Raw genomic sequence first — 17184 nt, 5'->3', positions numbered from 1 at the left:
CGTAATGTCCATGGTCCGTAGTGTCCGTGACCCAAAATGGCGACGATCGATAAGTGAAATGACTAGAATCTATGCTAAATACAAGCGGAGAAATCTGTATAATATACTTTATCGATATACGGTTTCCAAAAGGCATTCACTTCGTTTGTTTGTTTATTGATCAGTGAAATAGTGTTTACATATCATTTCATTTTTAAGGAAATTTTAGAATTATTTTGAATCGATTAATCAATTATGGTAACTACTTCTTATAACCGACTCACACCTGTAACAATACATTTGGGTTTTCGCCGTTTTCGAGCGGTTGCGTATAAATATGTTGTATTCATTTTGTGATTTTTTAAGCTGCATTTTCAGGGATATGCAAAATGTACGAGTTCAAGTGTACATTACTATACATCAATTCAGATTTGTTGAAGTTTAAAGATGTCATGTGTATTCAAGCATTCAATGAGCGCATTATTTCGACCGAATCACCGTGTAATCATTTGTAGTAACGATCTGATGTGCCTACTATGAACGTGGCCCTGATGGGCTCCCGTTCAAAAACCCGCTTATCCGGTTTTGTAACACAAACCAAACTTACATGTGCACAGGCCGTAAAACGAACACGTGTCGCCTAGGTGAGAAGCGAGTGCGACAACCACTGCGCAAAACGGACAACCAAATTACTTATTTTTAGCACTAGAATATTTGGGAACTCTTTCATTCGTTTTCTATGAACTCACAACTAAACCAAGTTGTTAAATGTTTCATTTCAAATTTTAATGCATTGAAATAGACTGTATGAATGGCAATTGCCATTTTCAATAAAGTCTAAAAATGCCACCCAAAAATGTCACCAAATGACCCAAGTCACAGAGTGATTGAGGGTAAGTTCAACCTCAATAAGGATACTGTTGTCTTTGTTTCATTTAAAATGTGACTTTCATGTAACCTGTGATGGTTATATTTCGATTTAACTCCACTAAACAAATGCTTTACAAATGATAACTCTGTCAAAAACGATCAAAAACACTTTTATACAATAAAATGCGTTACGTATAGACATTTAATTAAATATTTTCTATTGTAAAGGTGGGTGTTGTCTAATGGTACAAGTGTCTGTTTTTTAGCGAAGAGTTTGTAGGTTCAAGCCCCATCAAGGCCACGTTCAAATGGTCTAACAAAAGAGAACGCTAGTATTTGGTTTTACAGGATGTTATTCAAGGGCCGCACCAGGCCATTCGCCTCATAGCATCTCAAAAAGGGACGCCAATTATTTTGGTTCCATCTGTGGCGATTAAAGGGCCCCACCAAGCCTTCGTTCTCATTGCTTCTAAAAAAGGGACGCTAATATTTGGTTATAACAGGGGAGCTCATAGGGCCCTAACAAGCCTTCGTCCTCGTGGCGTCCAGTACTTCTTGGTTCTACCGCGTCATTCGCATTCGAGCTAAGAAGAATTTTTAGAAGGCCATATTGAAAATATGATGTTTTATAGTTGACACTGTAATTATGTCATAATGTGTTACCTTCTTAAAATAAAGATGTTAGTTATTTATTATTATTATTATTATTATTATTATTATTATTATTATTATTATTATTATTATTATTATTATATAAGACAAATAGTATTTGAACCAGATCAATTTACACGATTTGAACAAAGATACTTGTTCACATGATTTTTCGTGAATATTTTAATGACAAGTTACATTGCACAAATCGAGGCGGCATTCGTGCAGCAAAAGTTTGCTTTGAAACTTACATTTTCAATGTACATGTATATTCAAATTTAAAAATAAGATCTTACAATCAAACAACAAATACATATTTGGAATGCAGAAAATTTATTTAGTACGAAAAAGCATAAATAGTTTTTGTCCGTCCGTCTGCTGGCACAGCTGCTGTTGTCAATGTGTTCAATAGTAGCTCTTCTTGTCTGGAATAAACAATAGAGGGGCCGGTAAAATGTAACCGGGTGACATCGATAGAAAACTATGCAAGGGTTATCATTGTTTGACATCAATAGAAAACAGAGGGCTGGATAAAATGTAACCAGGGTTTGACATCAATAGAAAACAGAGGGCTGGATGAAATGTAGCCAGAGTTTGACATCAATAAAAAAGAGGGCTGGATGAAATGTAGCCAGGGTTTGACATCAATAGAAAACAGAGGGCTAGATGAAATGTAGCCAGAGTTTGACATCAATAGAAAACAGAGGGCTGGATGAAATGCAGCCGGAGTTTGACATCAATAGAAAACAGGAATGGATGAAATGCAGCCAGGGTTTGACATAAATAGAAAACAGAGGGCTGGATAAAATGTAGCCAGGGTTTGACATAAATAGAAAACAGAGGGCTGGATGAAATGTAGCCAGGGTTTGACATCAATAGAAAACAGAGGTCTAGATAAAATATGGCCAGAGTTTGACATTAATAGAAAACAGAGCGCTGGATGAAATGTAGCCAGGGTTTGACATAAATAGAAAACAGAGGCGGCTGGATAAAATGTAGCCAGAGTTTGACATCAATAGAAAACAGAGCGCTGGATGAAATGTAGCCAGAGTTTGACATCAATAGAAAACAGAGCGCTGGATGAAATGTAGCCAGGGTTTAACATAAATAAAAAACAGAGGCGGCTGGATAAAATGTAGTCAGGGTTTGACTTCAATAGAAAACAGAGGGCTGGATGAAATGTAGCCAGGGTTTGACATCAATAGAAAACAGAGGGCTGGATGAAATGTAGCCAGAGTTTGACATCAATAGAAAACAGAGCGCTGGATGAAATGTAGCCAGGGTTTAACATAAATAGAAAACAGAGGCGGCTGGATAAAATGTAGTCAGGGTTTGACTTCAATAGAAAACAGAGGGCTGGATGAAATGTAGCCAGGGTTTGACATCAATAGAAAACAGAGGGCTAGATAAAATGTAGCCAGAGTTTGACATTAATAGAAAACAGAGGGCTGGATGAAATGTAGCCAGGGTTTGATGCGAATAGAAAACAGAGGGCTGGATGAAATGTAGCCAGGGTTTGATGCGAATAGAAAACAGAGGGCTGGATGAAATGTAGCCAGGGTTTGACTTCAATAGAAAACAGGAATGGATGAAATGTAGCCAGGGTTTGACATCAATAGAAAACAGAGGGCTGGATGAAATGTAGCCAGGGTTTGACTTCAATAGAAAACAGAGGGCTGGATGAAATGTAGCCAGGGTTTGACTTCAATAGAAAACAGAGGCGGCTGGATAAAATGTAGCCAGGGTTTGACTTCAATAGAAAACAGAGGCGGCTGGATAAAATGTAGCCAGAGTTTGACATCAATAGAAAACAGAGGGCTGGATGAAATGTAGCCAGAGTTTGACATCAATAGAAAACAGAGGGCTGGATGAAATGTAGCCAGTGTTTGACTTCAATAGAAAACAGAGCGCTGGATGAAATGTAGCCAGAGTTTGACATCAATAGAAAACAGAGCGCTGGATGAAATGTAGCCAGAGTTTGACATCAATAGAAAACAGAGGGCTGGATGAAATGTAGCCAGGGTTTGACTTCAATAGAAAACAGAGCGCTGGATGAAATGTAGCCAGGGTTTGACATCAATAGAAAACAGAGGGCTGGATGAAATGTAGCCAGGGTTTGACTTCAATAGAAAACAGAGGGCTGGATGAAATGTAGCCAGGGTTTGACTTCAATAGAAAACAGAGCGCTGGATGAAATGTAGCCAGAGTTTGACATCAATAGAAAACAGAGGGCTGGATGAAATGTAGCCAGAGTTTGACATCAATAGAAAACAGAGCGCTGGATGAAATGTAGCCAGGGTTTGACTTCAATAGAAAACAGAGGCGGCTGGATAAAATGTAGCCAGAGTTTGACATCAATAGAAAACAGAGGGCTGGATGAAATGTAGCCAGGGTTTGACTTCAATAGAAAACAGAGGCGGCTGGATAAAATGTAGCCAGAGTTTGACATCAATAGAAAACAGAGGGCTGGATGAAATGTAGCCAGAGTTTGACATCAATAGAAAACAGAGCGCTGGATGAAATGTAGCCAGTGTTTGACATAATGGAGCACCAAGGGTTGAATGGAATTTATACTTGGTATAAAATGAATGTCTTACACATGGCTGGATATATAGAATCATTTGTATGGGATTATACATATAAGACATAAAGTCATAGAGGGATTTGTAGAATATAACCGCATTATGACATACAGAAAATAGAAGGGTGCGTAAAATGTACCTTAGATATGATATGGAACCGGGCCTTGGCATGGATAGAAAATAAAGGGCGGGTAAAATATAACCGGGATATGACATGGACAGAAAATAGAGGGCTTAGTAAAATAAAACCGAAATATGATATTGACAGAAACTAGAGGGCTTGGTAAAATACAGCCGGGATATTCCATTGACAGAGAATAGAGGACGGGTAAATACATCCTTACTTTGGTATGAATAGGAAAAGAGAGGTGAGTGAAGTCATCCTTCATTTAGTATGTATAGAAAAATAGAGGGCATAAAGGCTCGTTCAATAAGCCTTTTCAAGCTGGTCACTCATTCAAATATCTAAATCTTTGTATTGAACAATCCATTATAAAATAATCTATAATTGTATGTCTAGCAACGAAAACGTTCGTATATACATAATAAACTTTGATTGAAAACCATATAAACAAACTTACAGCCATAACCACCCATCATACCGCGTCCGTATCCACCGTAACCGCCATAACCTCCCATCATGCCGCCGCCGTAACCGCCGTATCCACCATATCCGCCGTAACCACCCATATTGCCATAGCCACCGTATCCCCCGTAACCTCCCATCATGCCTCTTCCGTATCCACCGTAACCACCGTAGCCGCCATAACCACCGTATCCGCCGTAACCTCCCATATTGCCATAGCCACCATATCCCCCGTAACCTCCCATCATGCCTCTTCCGTATCCGCCGTATCCGCCGTAACCTCCCATCATGCCTCTTCCGTAACCGCCGTAGCCTCCATACATAGCTTAAATGATGAACAAATCATCATCTAACAAAAACGACGACGAGAAAATAACGGCAACAACAATTGATGAAAAATAAATTAACTACCCCAACATAGTGCTTTATCAACTTGAAATGAATCCAGAAACATTGCTTTAAAATTACACTAATTTCGCCAGCCATTATCAATATATGAAAAAAAGTGTTGAAAGCTATTTTCTACTCCTTCTCCGACCCTTATAGCATTGTATACTCACGTGTGGCGGAGACTGCCAGCACACACAGGCACAACACGACAATGGTATTCATAGCTCCAGGTAACAATTAAACTGTTCACTGAAAAATGTTGGCACTTTATTGACAAAGGTCTATACAACTGCATAGCGAAACTGCATAGCGAACAGAGGCAGGCAGAAATAGGTCCAAGAGATTATTTTTAAATTTTCCTTTTTTAGCATCATATCGTTTCTTTTCCATCAAACAATAAACCTACCAGTATGATAGTCTTTAACATCACGTTGTCTTCAAGAAATTACTGCCGAAGGAAAGCGGAAAGCATACTTTTTATATCTACATGTGTTACATTGAATTGAAAACACAGCCGACCATTCTCTAGCTAATACGACAGAAAGAAACAAACTGTCGGGAAAATATATTTAGTTTAGTTTAAACCATTTGATTTTAGCCTGATTTTTTTATTTTATTATTATTATTTTTTTTTTTTGGATGCGGACTCCTAAACCATAAGGCCGCTTTCATCTTTTTATTATATATTTGTTTACGTACTTTTAAATTACCTGGTGTGTCTAACAAAAATGTAAATTCTTTGTGCCCCCGGGGGTCAATTATGGCAGGGTATTACAGTTAAGAGTTGACAAAAAATAATGAAGAAAGAAAATTGTTATAACAAAAGTCGACCCAACTTGTTTTTCTATTTCCTGGCAGTCTGTTTCTACAAATGAATACAAGGTTTATGCAGGATTTAATTATTGTGTTTTCAAGTTTGGCTATTTACTCGTGTGCGATCAAGATGGAGAGCTAAACATTTATATATATTGAATTAAAATCTTTCACACTCCCATTTCAACTGATACTTTGGAGTACAGTATGACAACTATGTTTTTTGTTTAGAGAGACACCGATTTCTTTATTATTTTCAAGCTTTTTAACTGCAACATAATATTTCTAAGTGAAAAAGAGTGGTGATAAATACAGACATGTACATCACTAGATACATCATTGTTTCGAAAATATTTTTCAACACAAAAACTGTTGTCATTTTACCAAAACAAATCTACAGTTGCTATATAAACGCGTCCAAAATTTCTTCAGTTGCAAACTCGCCCAAGTATATATATATATGCCCTATAGGAAAATTTGACCCCAGGGACAAATGTTTGGCATATAAACGCAACATTAGAAACCAACATAAAATGAGCAGCTTAATTCAAAAGTTGTAAAAAATTAACAAAGTTTAAAGTAAATATGACCAATAGATATTTCACACGAACAAAAAGAGAAGAAACTCTTACCTTATGATGATGTTTGGACGGTGTGCTTTAGTCAACAGTACCTGGCTATTTATACTTTAGGTTCACTGCAGACCAGTAATTAAGCTTTGTCATAATCGTATATAATTGATTCATGGTAAAGCCAATTATTTTCAAGTGTTTAAGATGATATAATTGACTTTTATTGATATAACTTTTTTGGTTTTCATTAGGAAAACATGTAATACTAATAATGCCTGTCATACAGCAGGTGGAATCCATCAATATAAATGTCTGCTGTGTCATCAAATAAGAGAATGGTCATATTCATGTTTATTGTTTCTTCTTGTTTAAGAACTATTAAACACGCGTCACCATTTGTAACCACAATTAGGCTAGTATACCGCAAAGGTTTTGGAATTAGTATGATTAATAAATGTAAAGACTGTTTGAGGTATAACACTGTCTGCAAATGTCTCTTTATTGTCTTATTATTAATTTTCATTAAAATAACTTATATAAACATGGAAATTATTGTGGTTATGATTAATCACCGTTTTACAACTTAGTACAATGACGCATGCGGTCTATCTGCACTCAACGTTTAAAATTAAAAAGCAAAAGCAATGCGTGTGAACAAATTTGCAATTTAACAGCAGCTTGTTGTTCATCAATTTGTAAGCGACGAATGTTGGTAGTAATTTCCCCAAAATTCGTCCGAATTTCGTACAAACTATTGTAACAACGCCACCCCCCCCCCCCAGGTCCGGGGAATAGCGGGGACTTTGACTTTCGGTCCAGCCAAGCCCGGGCAAAATCCCCGCCGTGCGGGGACGAACTGCTGGTAAACCCCCCGCCAAATGCCCCCGCACCCCAGGGACCCTAGGTGAAGCCGATTCCTCGCTTAACTTGGCGCATAAACAAAACCACCGCATTCACCCGGCACTGCGGGGCCACCTGGAAGGTAAAAGCACGGCCTATTTCCCCGGATATCCCCGGTATAACCCCGGACCTGGGGACGGGGGCGTGGTTACAATTGACTGGTGCATTAGTATTGACACACAAATCGAAAAAAAAACACGTAATCATGGAAAGGTGTGAATACAATATAACAACAAGAATAGCAACAACAACCAATTGTTCAACAAAGAAGAATAGACATGTGATTTCTATTCTACCGACAAAAACTGTTCGGAAGAACAAACGAATGAACACGTGTAACTTGGATTTTGACGACACATTTTGACACAGTGAATACAATATAACAACACGAACAGCAACAACTAGAAATTGTTCAAAAAAGAAGATTAGGCATGTGAATTCTATTCTGCCGACACAATCTTTTCGGACGAACGGACGAACGAACACGGTCGTCGGGACTTTGGCTATGTAACTTGGATTGTGACGGCACATTTTGACACAATACGAACCCATACAGCAGATTGTATGATGCAGAGCATATTCTGGGACTGTAATCCAAGATCATATTTCGACATTCCTGCAACTATTGTTAATAAAAAAATGTATAACCTTTATAGAGGATATTAATCTTTGCCACGAAGTTTTATAAGTCGATAGCTTTGCTAGTATGGGTAAATATTGTCGTTGAAAGTTGTTGCATTACAATGTATGTATTTTGCATCTGGTGTCTGAAAAAAAACGAAAGCTTTTTACTATACATTTACATATATATCATCATAATTGACGATGATATACTAGTAATTGAAAAGAAAGATGAAGAATTAGGACAACAATGTCAACGACGACGATGAAGACGATGACGATGACGACGACGACGACGAAGATGACGATGGTGATGATGATGATGGGGATGATGATGATGATGATGATGATGACCATTATCAACTTTTTCTTCGTGTACCATCATTTGTTTCTCCATATCTACCTGCGCTTCTCCGACTATCTACCTGGGTTTCCCCGTGGACCTCCCTGGGTGTCTCCGAGTACCTCCCTGGGTTTCTCCGTATACCATCCTCGGTTTCTCCATGTACCTATCTGGATTTCTCCGTGGACCTCCCTGGGTACCTCAGTCTACCTATCTGGGTTTCTCCTTGGACCTCACAGGGTTTCTCCGTGAACCTACCTGGGTTTATCCTAGTACCTACCTGGGGTTCTCCGTGAACCTACCTGGGGATCTCCGTGAACCTCACTGGGTTTATCCGTGTACCTACCTGGGGATCTCCGTGTACCTATTTGGGTTTATCAGTGTACCTACCTGGGTTTATCCGTGTACCTACCTGGGTTTCTCCGTGTACCTACCTGGGGATCTCCGTGTACCTACCTGGGGATCTCCGTGAACCTACCTGGGTTTCTCCGTGTACCTACCTGGGTATCTCCGTGTACCTACCTGGGTTTATCCGTGTACCTACCTGGGTTTATCCGTGTACCTACCTGGGGATCTCCGTGAACATACCTGGGTTTCTCCGTGTACCTACCTGGGTATCTCCGTGTACCTACCTGGGTATCTCCGTGTACCTACCTGGGTTTATCCGTGTACCTACCTGGGTTTATCCGTGTACCTACCTGGGTATCTCCGTGTACCTACCTGGGTATCTCCGTGTACCTACCTGGGTTTATCCGTGTACCTACCTGGGTTTATCCGTGTACCTACCTGGGGATCTCCGTGAACCTCACTGGGTTTCTCCGTGTACCTCCCTGGGGTTCTCCGTGAACCTCACTGAGTTTATCCGTGTACCTACCTGGGGTTCTCCGTGAACCTACCTGGGTTTATCCGTGTACCTACCTGGGTTAATCCGTGTACCTACCTGGGTTTATCCGTGTACCTACCTGGGTTTCTCCGTGTACCTACCTGGGTATCTCCGTGAACCTACCTGGGTATCTCCGTAAACCTACCTGGGTTTATCCGAGTACCTACCTGGGTTTATCCGTTTACCAACCTGGGGATCTCCGTGAACCTCACTGGGTTTCTCCGTGTACCTCCCTGGGGTTCTCCGTGAACCTACCTGGGTTTATCCGTGTACCAACCTGGGGTTCTCCGTGAACCTACCTGGGTTTATCCGTGTACCTACCTGGGTTTATCCGTGTACCTACCTGGGTTTATCCGTGTACCTACCTGGGTTTATCCGTGTACCTACCTGGGGATCTCCGTGAACCTACCTGGGTTAATCCGTGTACCTACCTGGGGATCTCCGTGTACCTACCTGGGGATCTCTGTGAACCTACCTGGGTTTATCCGTGAACCTACCTGGGTATCTCCGTGAACCTACCTGGGTTTATCCGTGTACCTACCTGGGTTTATCCGTGTACCTACCTGGGATTATCCGTGTACCTACCTGGGGATCTCCGTGAACCTCACTGGGTTTCTCCGTGTACCTCCCTGGGGTTCTCCGTGAACCTACCTGGGTTTATCCGTGTACCAACCTGGGGTTCTCCGTGAACCTACCTGGGTTTATCCGTGTACCTACCTGGGTTTATCCGTGTACCTACCTGGGTTTATCCGTGTACCTACCTGGGTTTATCCGTGTACCTACCTGGGGATCTCCGTGTACCTACCTGGGGATCTCCGTGTACCAACCTGGGTTAATCCGTGTACCTACCTGGGGATCTCCGTGTACCTACCTGGGGATCTCCGTGTACCTACCTGGGTTTATCCGTGAACCTACCTGGGTATCTCCGTGAACCTACCTGGGTTTATCCGTGTACCTACCTGGGTTTATCCGTGTACCTACCTGGGGATCTCCGTGAACCTACCTGGGTTTCTCCGTGTACCTCCCTGGGGTTCTCCGTGAACCTCATTGGGTTTATCCGTGTACCTACCTGGGGATCTCCGTGAACCTCACTGAGTTTATCCGTGTACCAACCTGGGGTTCTCCGTGAACCTACCTGGGGTTCTCTGTGAACCTCACTGGGTTTATCCGTGTACCTACCTGGGGTTCTCCGTGTACCTACCTGGGGATCTCCGTGAACCTACCTGGGGATCTCCGTGTACCTACCTGGGGATCTCCGTGAACCTCACTGGGTTTATCCGTGTACCTACCTGGGTTTATCCTAGTACCTACCTGGGTTTATCCGTGTACCTACCTGGGGATCTCCGTGAACCAACCTGGGTTTATCCGTGTACCTACCTGGGGATATCCATGAACCTCACTGGGTTTATCCGTGTACCTACCTGGCCATCTCCGTGAACCTCACTGGGTTTATCCGTGTACCTACCTGGGGATCTCCGTGAACCTACCTGGGGATCTCCGTGTACCTACCTGGGGATCTCCGTGAACCTACCTGGGTTTATCCGTGTACCTACCTGGGGATCTCCGTAAACCTCACTGGGTTTATCTGTTTACCTACCGGGGTTTATCCGTGTACCTACCTGGGTTTATCCGTGTACCTACCTGGGGATCTCCGTGTACCTACCTGGGGATCTCCGAGAACCTACCTGGGTTTATCCGTGTACCTACCTGGGTTCATCTGTGTACCTACCTGGGTTCATCTGTGTACCTACCTGGGGATCTCCGTGATCCTCACTGGGTTTATCTGTGTACCTACCTGGGGATATCCGTGTACCTACCTGGGTTTATCCGTGTACCTACCTGGGTATCTCCGTAAACCTCACTGGGTTTATCCGTGTACCTACCTGGGGATCTCCGTGTACCTACTTGGGGATCTCCGTGTACCTACCTGGGGATCTCCGTGAACCTACCTGGGTATCTCCGTGAACCTACCTGGGGATCTCCGTGAACCTCACAGGGTTTCTCCGTGTACCTACCTAGGTTTATCCTAGTACCTACCTGGGGATCTCCGTGTACCTACCTGGGGATCTCCGTGTACCTACCTGGGGATCACCGTGTACCTACCTGGGGATCTCCGTGTACCTACCTGGGGATCTCCGTGTACCTACCTGGGGATCACCGTGTACCTACCTGGGGATCTCCGTGTACCTACCTGGGGATCTCCGTGTACCTACCTGGGGATCTCCGTGAACCTCACTGGGTTTATCCGTGTACCTACCTGGGGATCTCCGTGTACCTACCTGGGGATCTCCGTGTATCTACCTGGGTTTATCTGTGTACCTACCTGGGTATCTCCGTGAACCTACCTGGGTTTATCCGTGTACTTACCTGGGTTTATCCGTGTATCTACCTGGGGATCTCCGTGTACCTACCTGGGGATCTCCGTGAACCTACCTGGGTTTATCCGTGTACCTACCTGGGTTTATCCGTGTACCTACCTGGGGATCTCCGTGTACCTACCTGGATTTCTCCGTGAACCTACCTGGGTTTATCCGTGTACCTACCTGGGTTTATCCGTGTACCTACCTTGGGATCTCCGTGTACCTACCTGGGGATCTCCGTGTACCTACCTGGGGATCTCCGTGAACCTCACTGGGTTTATCTATGTACCTACCTGGGGTCCTCCGTGTACCTACCTGGGGATCTCCGTGAACCTACCAGGGTATCTCCGTGAACCTCCCTGGGGATCTCCGTGAACCTCACTGGGGATCTCCGTGTACCTACCTGGGGCCCTCCGTGTACCTACCTGGGGATCTCCGTGTACCAACCTGGGTTTACCTTGAACCAACCTAGGTTTATCCGTGTACCTCCCTGGGTTTATCCGAAACTCGGGGGCGGGGGGTTCACATAGATATGTCCTTATCTGTCCATCTGTCCAGTCAATATATTACATAATAAAATATTAAGTGTCATGAAACCTTACAGTACCTTACAGTACCTACCTGGGTTTATCCGTGTACCTACCTGGGTATCTCCGTAAACCTCACTGGGTTTATTCGTGTACCTACCTGGGGATCTCCGTGTACCTACTTGGGGATCTCCGTGTACCTACCTGGGGATCTCCGTGAACCTACCTGGGTATCTCCGTGAACCTACCTGGGGATCTCCGTGAACCTCACTGGATTTATCCGTGTACCTACCTAGGTTTATCCTTGTACCTACCTGGGGATCTCCGTGTACCTACCTGGGGATCTCCGTGTACCTACCTGGGGATCACCGTGTACCTACCTGGGGATCTCCGTGTACCTACCTGGGGATCTCCATGTACCTACCTGGGGATCACCGTGTACCTACCTTGGGATCTTCGTGTACCTACCTGGGGATCTCCGTGTACCTACCTAGGGATCTCCGTGAACCTCACTGGGTTTATCCGTGTACCTACCTGGGGATCTCCGTGTACCTACCTGGGGATCTCCGTGTATCTACCTGGGTTTATCTGTGTACCTACCTGGGTATCTCCGTGAACCTACCTGGGTTTATCCGTGTACTTACCTGGGTTTATCCGTGTATCTACCTGGGGATCTCCGTGTACCTACCTGGGGATCTCCGTTAACCTACCTGGGTATCTCCGTGAACCTCACTGGGTTTATCCGTGTACCTACCTGGGGATCTCCGTGTACCTACCTGGATTTCTCCGTGAACATACCTGGGTTTATCCGTGTACCTACCTGGGTTTATCCGTGTACCTACCTTGGGATCTCCGTGTACCTACCTGGGGATCTCCGTGTACCTACCTGGGGATCTCCGTGAACTTCACTGGGTTTATCCGTGTACCTACCTGGGGATCTTCGTGTACCTACCTGGGGATCTCCGTGAACCTACCTGGGTATCTCCGTGAACCTCACTGGGTTTATCTGTGTACCTACCTGGGGTCCTCCGTGTACCTACCTGGGGATCTCCGTGTACCAACCTGGGTTTACCTTGACCCAACCTAGGTTTATCCGTGTACCTCCCTGGGTTTATCCGAAACTCGGGGGGGGGGGGGGTCACATAGATATGTCCTTGTCTGTCCATCTGTCCAGTCAATATATTACATAATAAAATATTAAGTGTCATGAAACCTTACAGGAATAATCATGTGGTGGTGTAGTTGTACAACTGGGGGTTCGTTTCCCGCTACACTCAGTAAAACCTGAGTTATGGCCCTTCGATTTGCAAAAAATGGCATATTTGGAATTGTGTCGCTCAAAACTCCAAAACTATATGACCTAGAGCCATGAAAGTCACACAGTTGAGCACACAAAGCTTAGAACGTTCGCGATTATATAGAGGACATTGCATTGTCTGTAGAGCCAATGACGCTAATATAAGTTTCTTTTAAAAAAGTATATAACATTTCAAGTTATCATGTGTCTGTAGTGTGATTTGTAGTGAACCAAATTTGATATTTCCAGGCTTATTAGCCCACCAGTATCCAAAATTGCAACGTAAGACTGGAAAGTCGTTTCTCCTTGGTAGGACCACGAACAGTCTAAAGTGGGTACAATTCACACCATGTCCATATCTTAATGTATCGGGTCCATCACTTTCATTCACTTCATTGACTCTTGGGACATTCGCTAGAGTAAAGTGGAGAACACGACAGATGCATAACTAGTATTTTATTTTGTACAAACGTATGCAATGAAGGTAAATATCATTTCGTCAAATGCAACGTAACAATATATCATTAACAAAAACAACATGACACTATTTGAACTTACAATTATTAAAAGGTGGCATAAGTAATCTCAGTGGTACAAGTCATGTATGATCACATCCTATGAGAACACAAGTGCAGTTTCAGCTGAATCTTCTGTGGGTAGGCCTTATCACATCCGGGAATAGGGCACCGGAAAGGGTTCTCCCCAGTATGCAGGCGCTCGTGCACTGCACATGCATATTTGCTGTTGAAATACTTGGAGCAGTAGCTACACTTGAAGCTACGATGATCGCGGTGGTAGCGGTAGTGCTGGGTGAGGGAGGACCGCTTGGAGAACTTCCGGTTACAGATGGAGCACGTGAATGGAGTGCCTCCTGAGTGTATATTCATGTGGTCACGGAGACGGCTACTGGTACTGAAGTCCTTGTGGCAAACCTCACAGAAGTGTCCGTCGTGCAGTCTCTGGTGCTTCGCGAAGAAACACTGAGCAACCATTTTTTGACACAAACCGCATCGAAGACGTTCATTGTCCATTCGACTATGGCGCGTAACATAACCATGTTGCAAGAAAAGTGACTTCCGGAGACCGCAAGAAGTGCCCTGGATACGATGGATATGCTGATGATTCCTGGCATCGCGAGCATCTTCACAGAGGGAGTTACAGGCGTGGCACCAGAACGGTTCAACGTCCCCATCAGCGAATACTTCGTATGTATGTGGTAATTTAGTCAGCTGTTGCACGTGGTAAACATTTCCTGGAGCCGGGAACAGAGCGCTGGTGATTACTGCTGGAGCGGAAGTGCTTCCAGTCGAAGGGCTCGTACTGCCAGTAAGTAAAGCGGCAATGGAAAACGGATGTACGGGTGGCGCTGATGGAACTGGGGACTGCACGTCTTCATCTCTCATGATGTCAAAACTGTCATCGCTCGTGCTCAATACGTCTCCGCTGCTCCCTGACACAGAATACTCCGACGCCGCATCTGATCCAGAGAGAGGCACATACCGACGGTTAAAGGTAGACATGGATGTGCTATCAAAGGTCTCGGTTCGCATATCCTCCTGGTTGACGAGAGAATCGCAGGTGTGGGCCAGAAGCTTGCCACGAGAGAGGTCCAGCGGAATGTCGACTGACTTCTGAAGCTTCCGGTAGGCGGCGCTCATCATAATGTACGATCTCAATTCCTCCATCTGCAAGAAAACACATAGGAATGATAACAAATATAATTTGATAACAGGCAGTTCCAATTCTTTGATTGATAAAAATGCGTGAATGAAATGATTGTAAGGACATTTAACGCATTAATTCTGTCCGCATCAAGTGATCCCGGACACCTTTTAGCAGCATTATTTTCCATACTAGGATATCTAAATGAAACGGGGCTCAGGCCATGATTTTTGAGAATTGAATTTGAAATCAGCAATTAGAGGTCATAAGAAACTAAGAGAAGCACATGCACTATAAATGATTACCTTAATTATAATAGTTCCAGGGAAGAACAGCTATAGTCCAGAAATATGTTTAATAATTGTAAGTACTGATGTGATAATTTCACTGATTGATTAAAATTCCTTTATCTTTTACATTATATAGGTAGGGCCCAATTATAATTTTGTTTATACTCTGAAGTTGATCAAAGCCCAATTAGCGTGTGGTCCGGGGGTGGGGTGTGAAAGCGGGCATTGCACGGGCCTTGCACCAAGCTTTGATAAGAGCTATTGTTTTGTTCTGATTGGTATTTTGCGTCTGTCTTTAGTAAGTACTACTTAGTTCACACCTTTTTAATTGAACGATTTTTTGACAGCTGTTGACCTTTTTACCTTTGATATTGCCGATTGTGAAAAATATATGCTTATAGTTTTCTTGTATATCTAAAAATATTGTTTAGTCAAATTGTTTAAAAAAAGACAAAAAAAAAACGATGACGAACGTAGTAAACGTAGCATCTAGTTGAATGGCTCTTTGGGCCCGGGAAGCTCGGGCAGTGGCGGCCTTTTCAGTCAATAGTATACACGGGAGGTAGGCGAATACAGTTCATGTCTTCTCCCCTCCGGCACTAAACTCCCCTAGAGTAGGTTTAGAGTACAGGGCGTCCGGGATATGCGCCTAAAATACTGTTGATATTCACGTCCAAAGTATTTTAAAATTAAGGTTAAGTCTTGTTGTGATGTGCCTTCATGTATGGAAGCCACTAGTCTAGCGGTTCCATGGAGAGGCGGAGGACACACACCCCTAAAATCGGTCAAGTTGTTCTTTTTCATAACTTCTTAAAGACAAATGTGACATATCTTTTATTAATCGTCTGTACGTACTAACGGTCATAGCAATACTTTACTCCACTTATCCTTGATGGCCACTGGTTGATTCCATATCGATAAACGTCGTTAATTGCCCGATACCTCATCACAGTCGGTTAAAAGAGAACAGACGATATCGCCCTACGCGCACACACTGGCAATAAATGACCAGGCCGTAGCTAAAAAAAAATATTTTTTTATAACAAAAATATTTTTTCGCCAATGATCATATTTAGGCAACCTGTTTTGGAGGCGACCGCCTCCTCTGCCACCCAACTCCGGAGCCTCTCTTTCCAATTGTAATAGTACTGGTAAGATCTAAACGATGATATAAATATAAGGAATTCTTAACAAAAATGCTTGATTTATAAATTTGCCTAAACCGATGATCTCAGTATGGTTACGTGTTTTTTTTTTTAGTTCGATTAACTTCTACACACTTGGGTTTCGAATAAAATATGGTCTAATCAATTACTCTCTGAGGTTGCTATACCATACACATATTCTGTTATATAGTATCTATTATATAATTTTATTATACTGTCGTAGTTTTCTTATGGAGATGTATCGGGGTTTCTGTGGCAAAAGTAAATGACACATTTTGAAAATAATTGAAAACTCAAACTGACAAAAAAAAAGATAAACTATAAGTATAGGCCGATTTTAAAATTTATTAGTGGAAGAACGAAAATAGTATCCTATTATTTTTTTATTATATAATAATTTATTATTACTAGGAAACAAAACAACATTATGGGAGAACCCATGATTCACTTTTTTATCATCACACTGCAATAAATGACAACAACCGGAAATAACATTTTTGTTGTTTACATTCTCGTCAAATACACGGCTCAACGTCATCAAAGGGACCGCCACTTCTTTGATGAGGCGTACGAGAATTTCCCGCCTAAAATGGTCCTGTTTATTTTGTAACAGGGGACTCAGGTACATTATTAATTGCTTTCGGAAGATAACAGAGTGTTTTGCTTTATTTATGATTTTTTTTCTGTGTTGT

General features: G+C 42.8%; 2 protein-coding genes across 2 annotated transcripts; both read right to left on the bottom strand.

Moving 5' to 3' along the window:
- Positions 1–1830: 1830 nt before the first annotated feature.
- Positions 1831–6586, bottom strand: LOC128208932 (keratin-associated protein 19-2-like). The gene is made up of 4 exons (XM_052912654.1): positions 6504–6586; positions 5229–5307; positions 4664–4993; positions 1831–1925 (listed from the first exon to the last, which is right to left on the bottom strand). Exons 2-4 carry the CDS (start codon positions 5278–5280, stop codon positions 1906–1908), a joined length of 402 nt encoding a protein of 133 aa, XP_052768614.1. The 5' UTR covers positions 5281–5307; positions 6504–6586; the 3' UTR covers positions 1831–1905.
- A 7396-nt stretch (positions 6587–13982) lies between these two features.
- LOC128207787 (zinc finger protein 600-like) lies at positions 13983–17120 on the bottom strand. Its single transcript, XM_052910912.1, has 2 exons — positions 17001–17120; positions 13983–15059 (listed from the first exon to the last, which is right to left on the bottom strand). The coding sequence occupies exons 1-2, from the start codon at positions 17118–17120 to the stop codon at positions 13983–13985; spliced, it is 1197 nt and encodes a 398-aa protein (XP_052766872.1).
- Between the last annotated feature and the right edge of the window lie 64 nt (positions 17121–17184).

This window comes from Mya arenaria, chromosome 11, assembly GCF_026914265.1.
Source record: "Mya arenaria isolate MELC-2E11 chromosome 11, ASM2691426v1".
NCBI lineage: Eukaryota > Metazoa > Mollusca > Bivalvia > Myida > Myidae > Mya > Mya arenaria.
The sequence above is the reverse complement of the archived record's forward strand: the minus strand, read 5'-3'. Positions and strand labels throughout refer to the sequence as shown.

Coding starts and splice junctions, on each gene's coding strand:
- LOC128208932 (XM_052912654.1), bottom strand. CDS start 5,280: ATGAATACCATTGTCGTGTTGTGCCTGTGTGTGCTGGCAGTCTCCGCC. Junction 4,994..5,228: donor GCTGGCAGTCTCCGCCACAC/GTGAGTATACAA, acceptor TCATCATTTAAG/CTATGTATGGAGGCTACGGC. Junction 1,926..4,663: donor TATGATGGGTGGTTATGGCT/GTAAGTTTGTTT, acceptor TGTTTATTCCAG/ACAAGAAGAGCTACTATTGA.
- LOC128207787 (XM_052910912.1), bottom strand. CDS start 17,120: ATGTACCTGAGTCCCCTGTTACAAAATAAACAGGACCATTTTAGGCGG. Junction 15,060..17,000: donor GCCGTGTATTTGACGAGAAT/GTAAACAACAAA, acceptor GTTTTCTTGCAG/ATGGAGGAATTGAGATCGTA.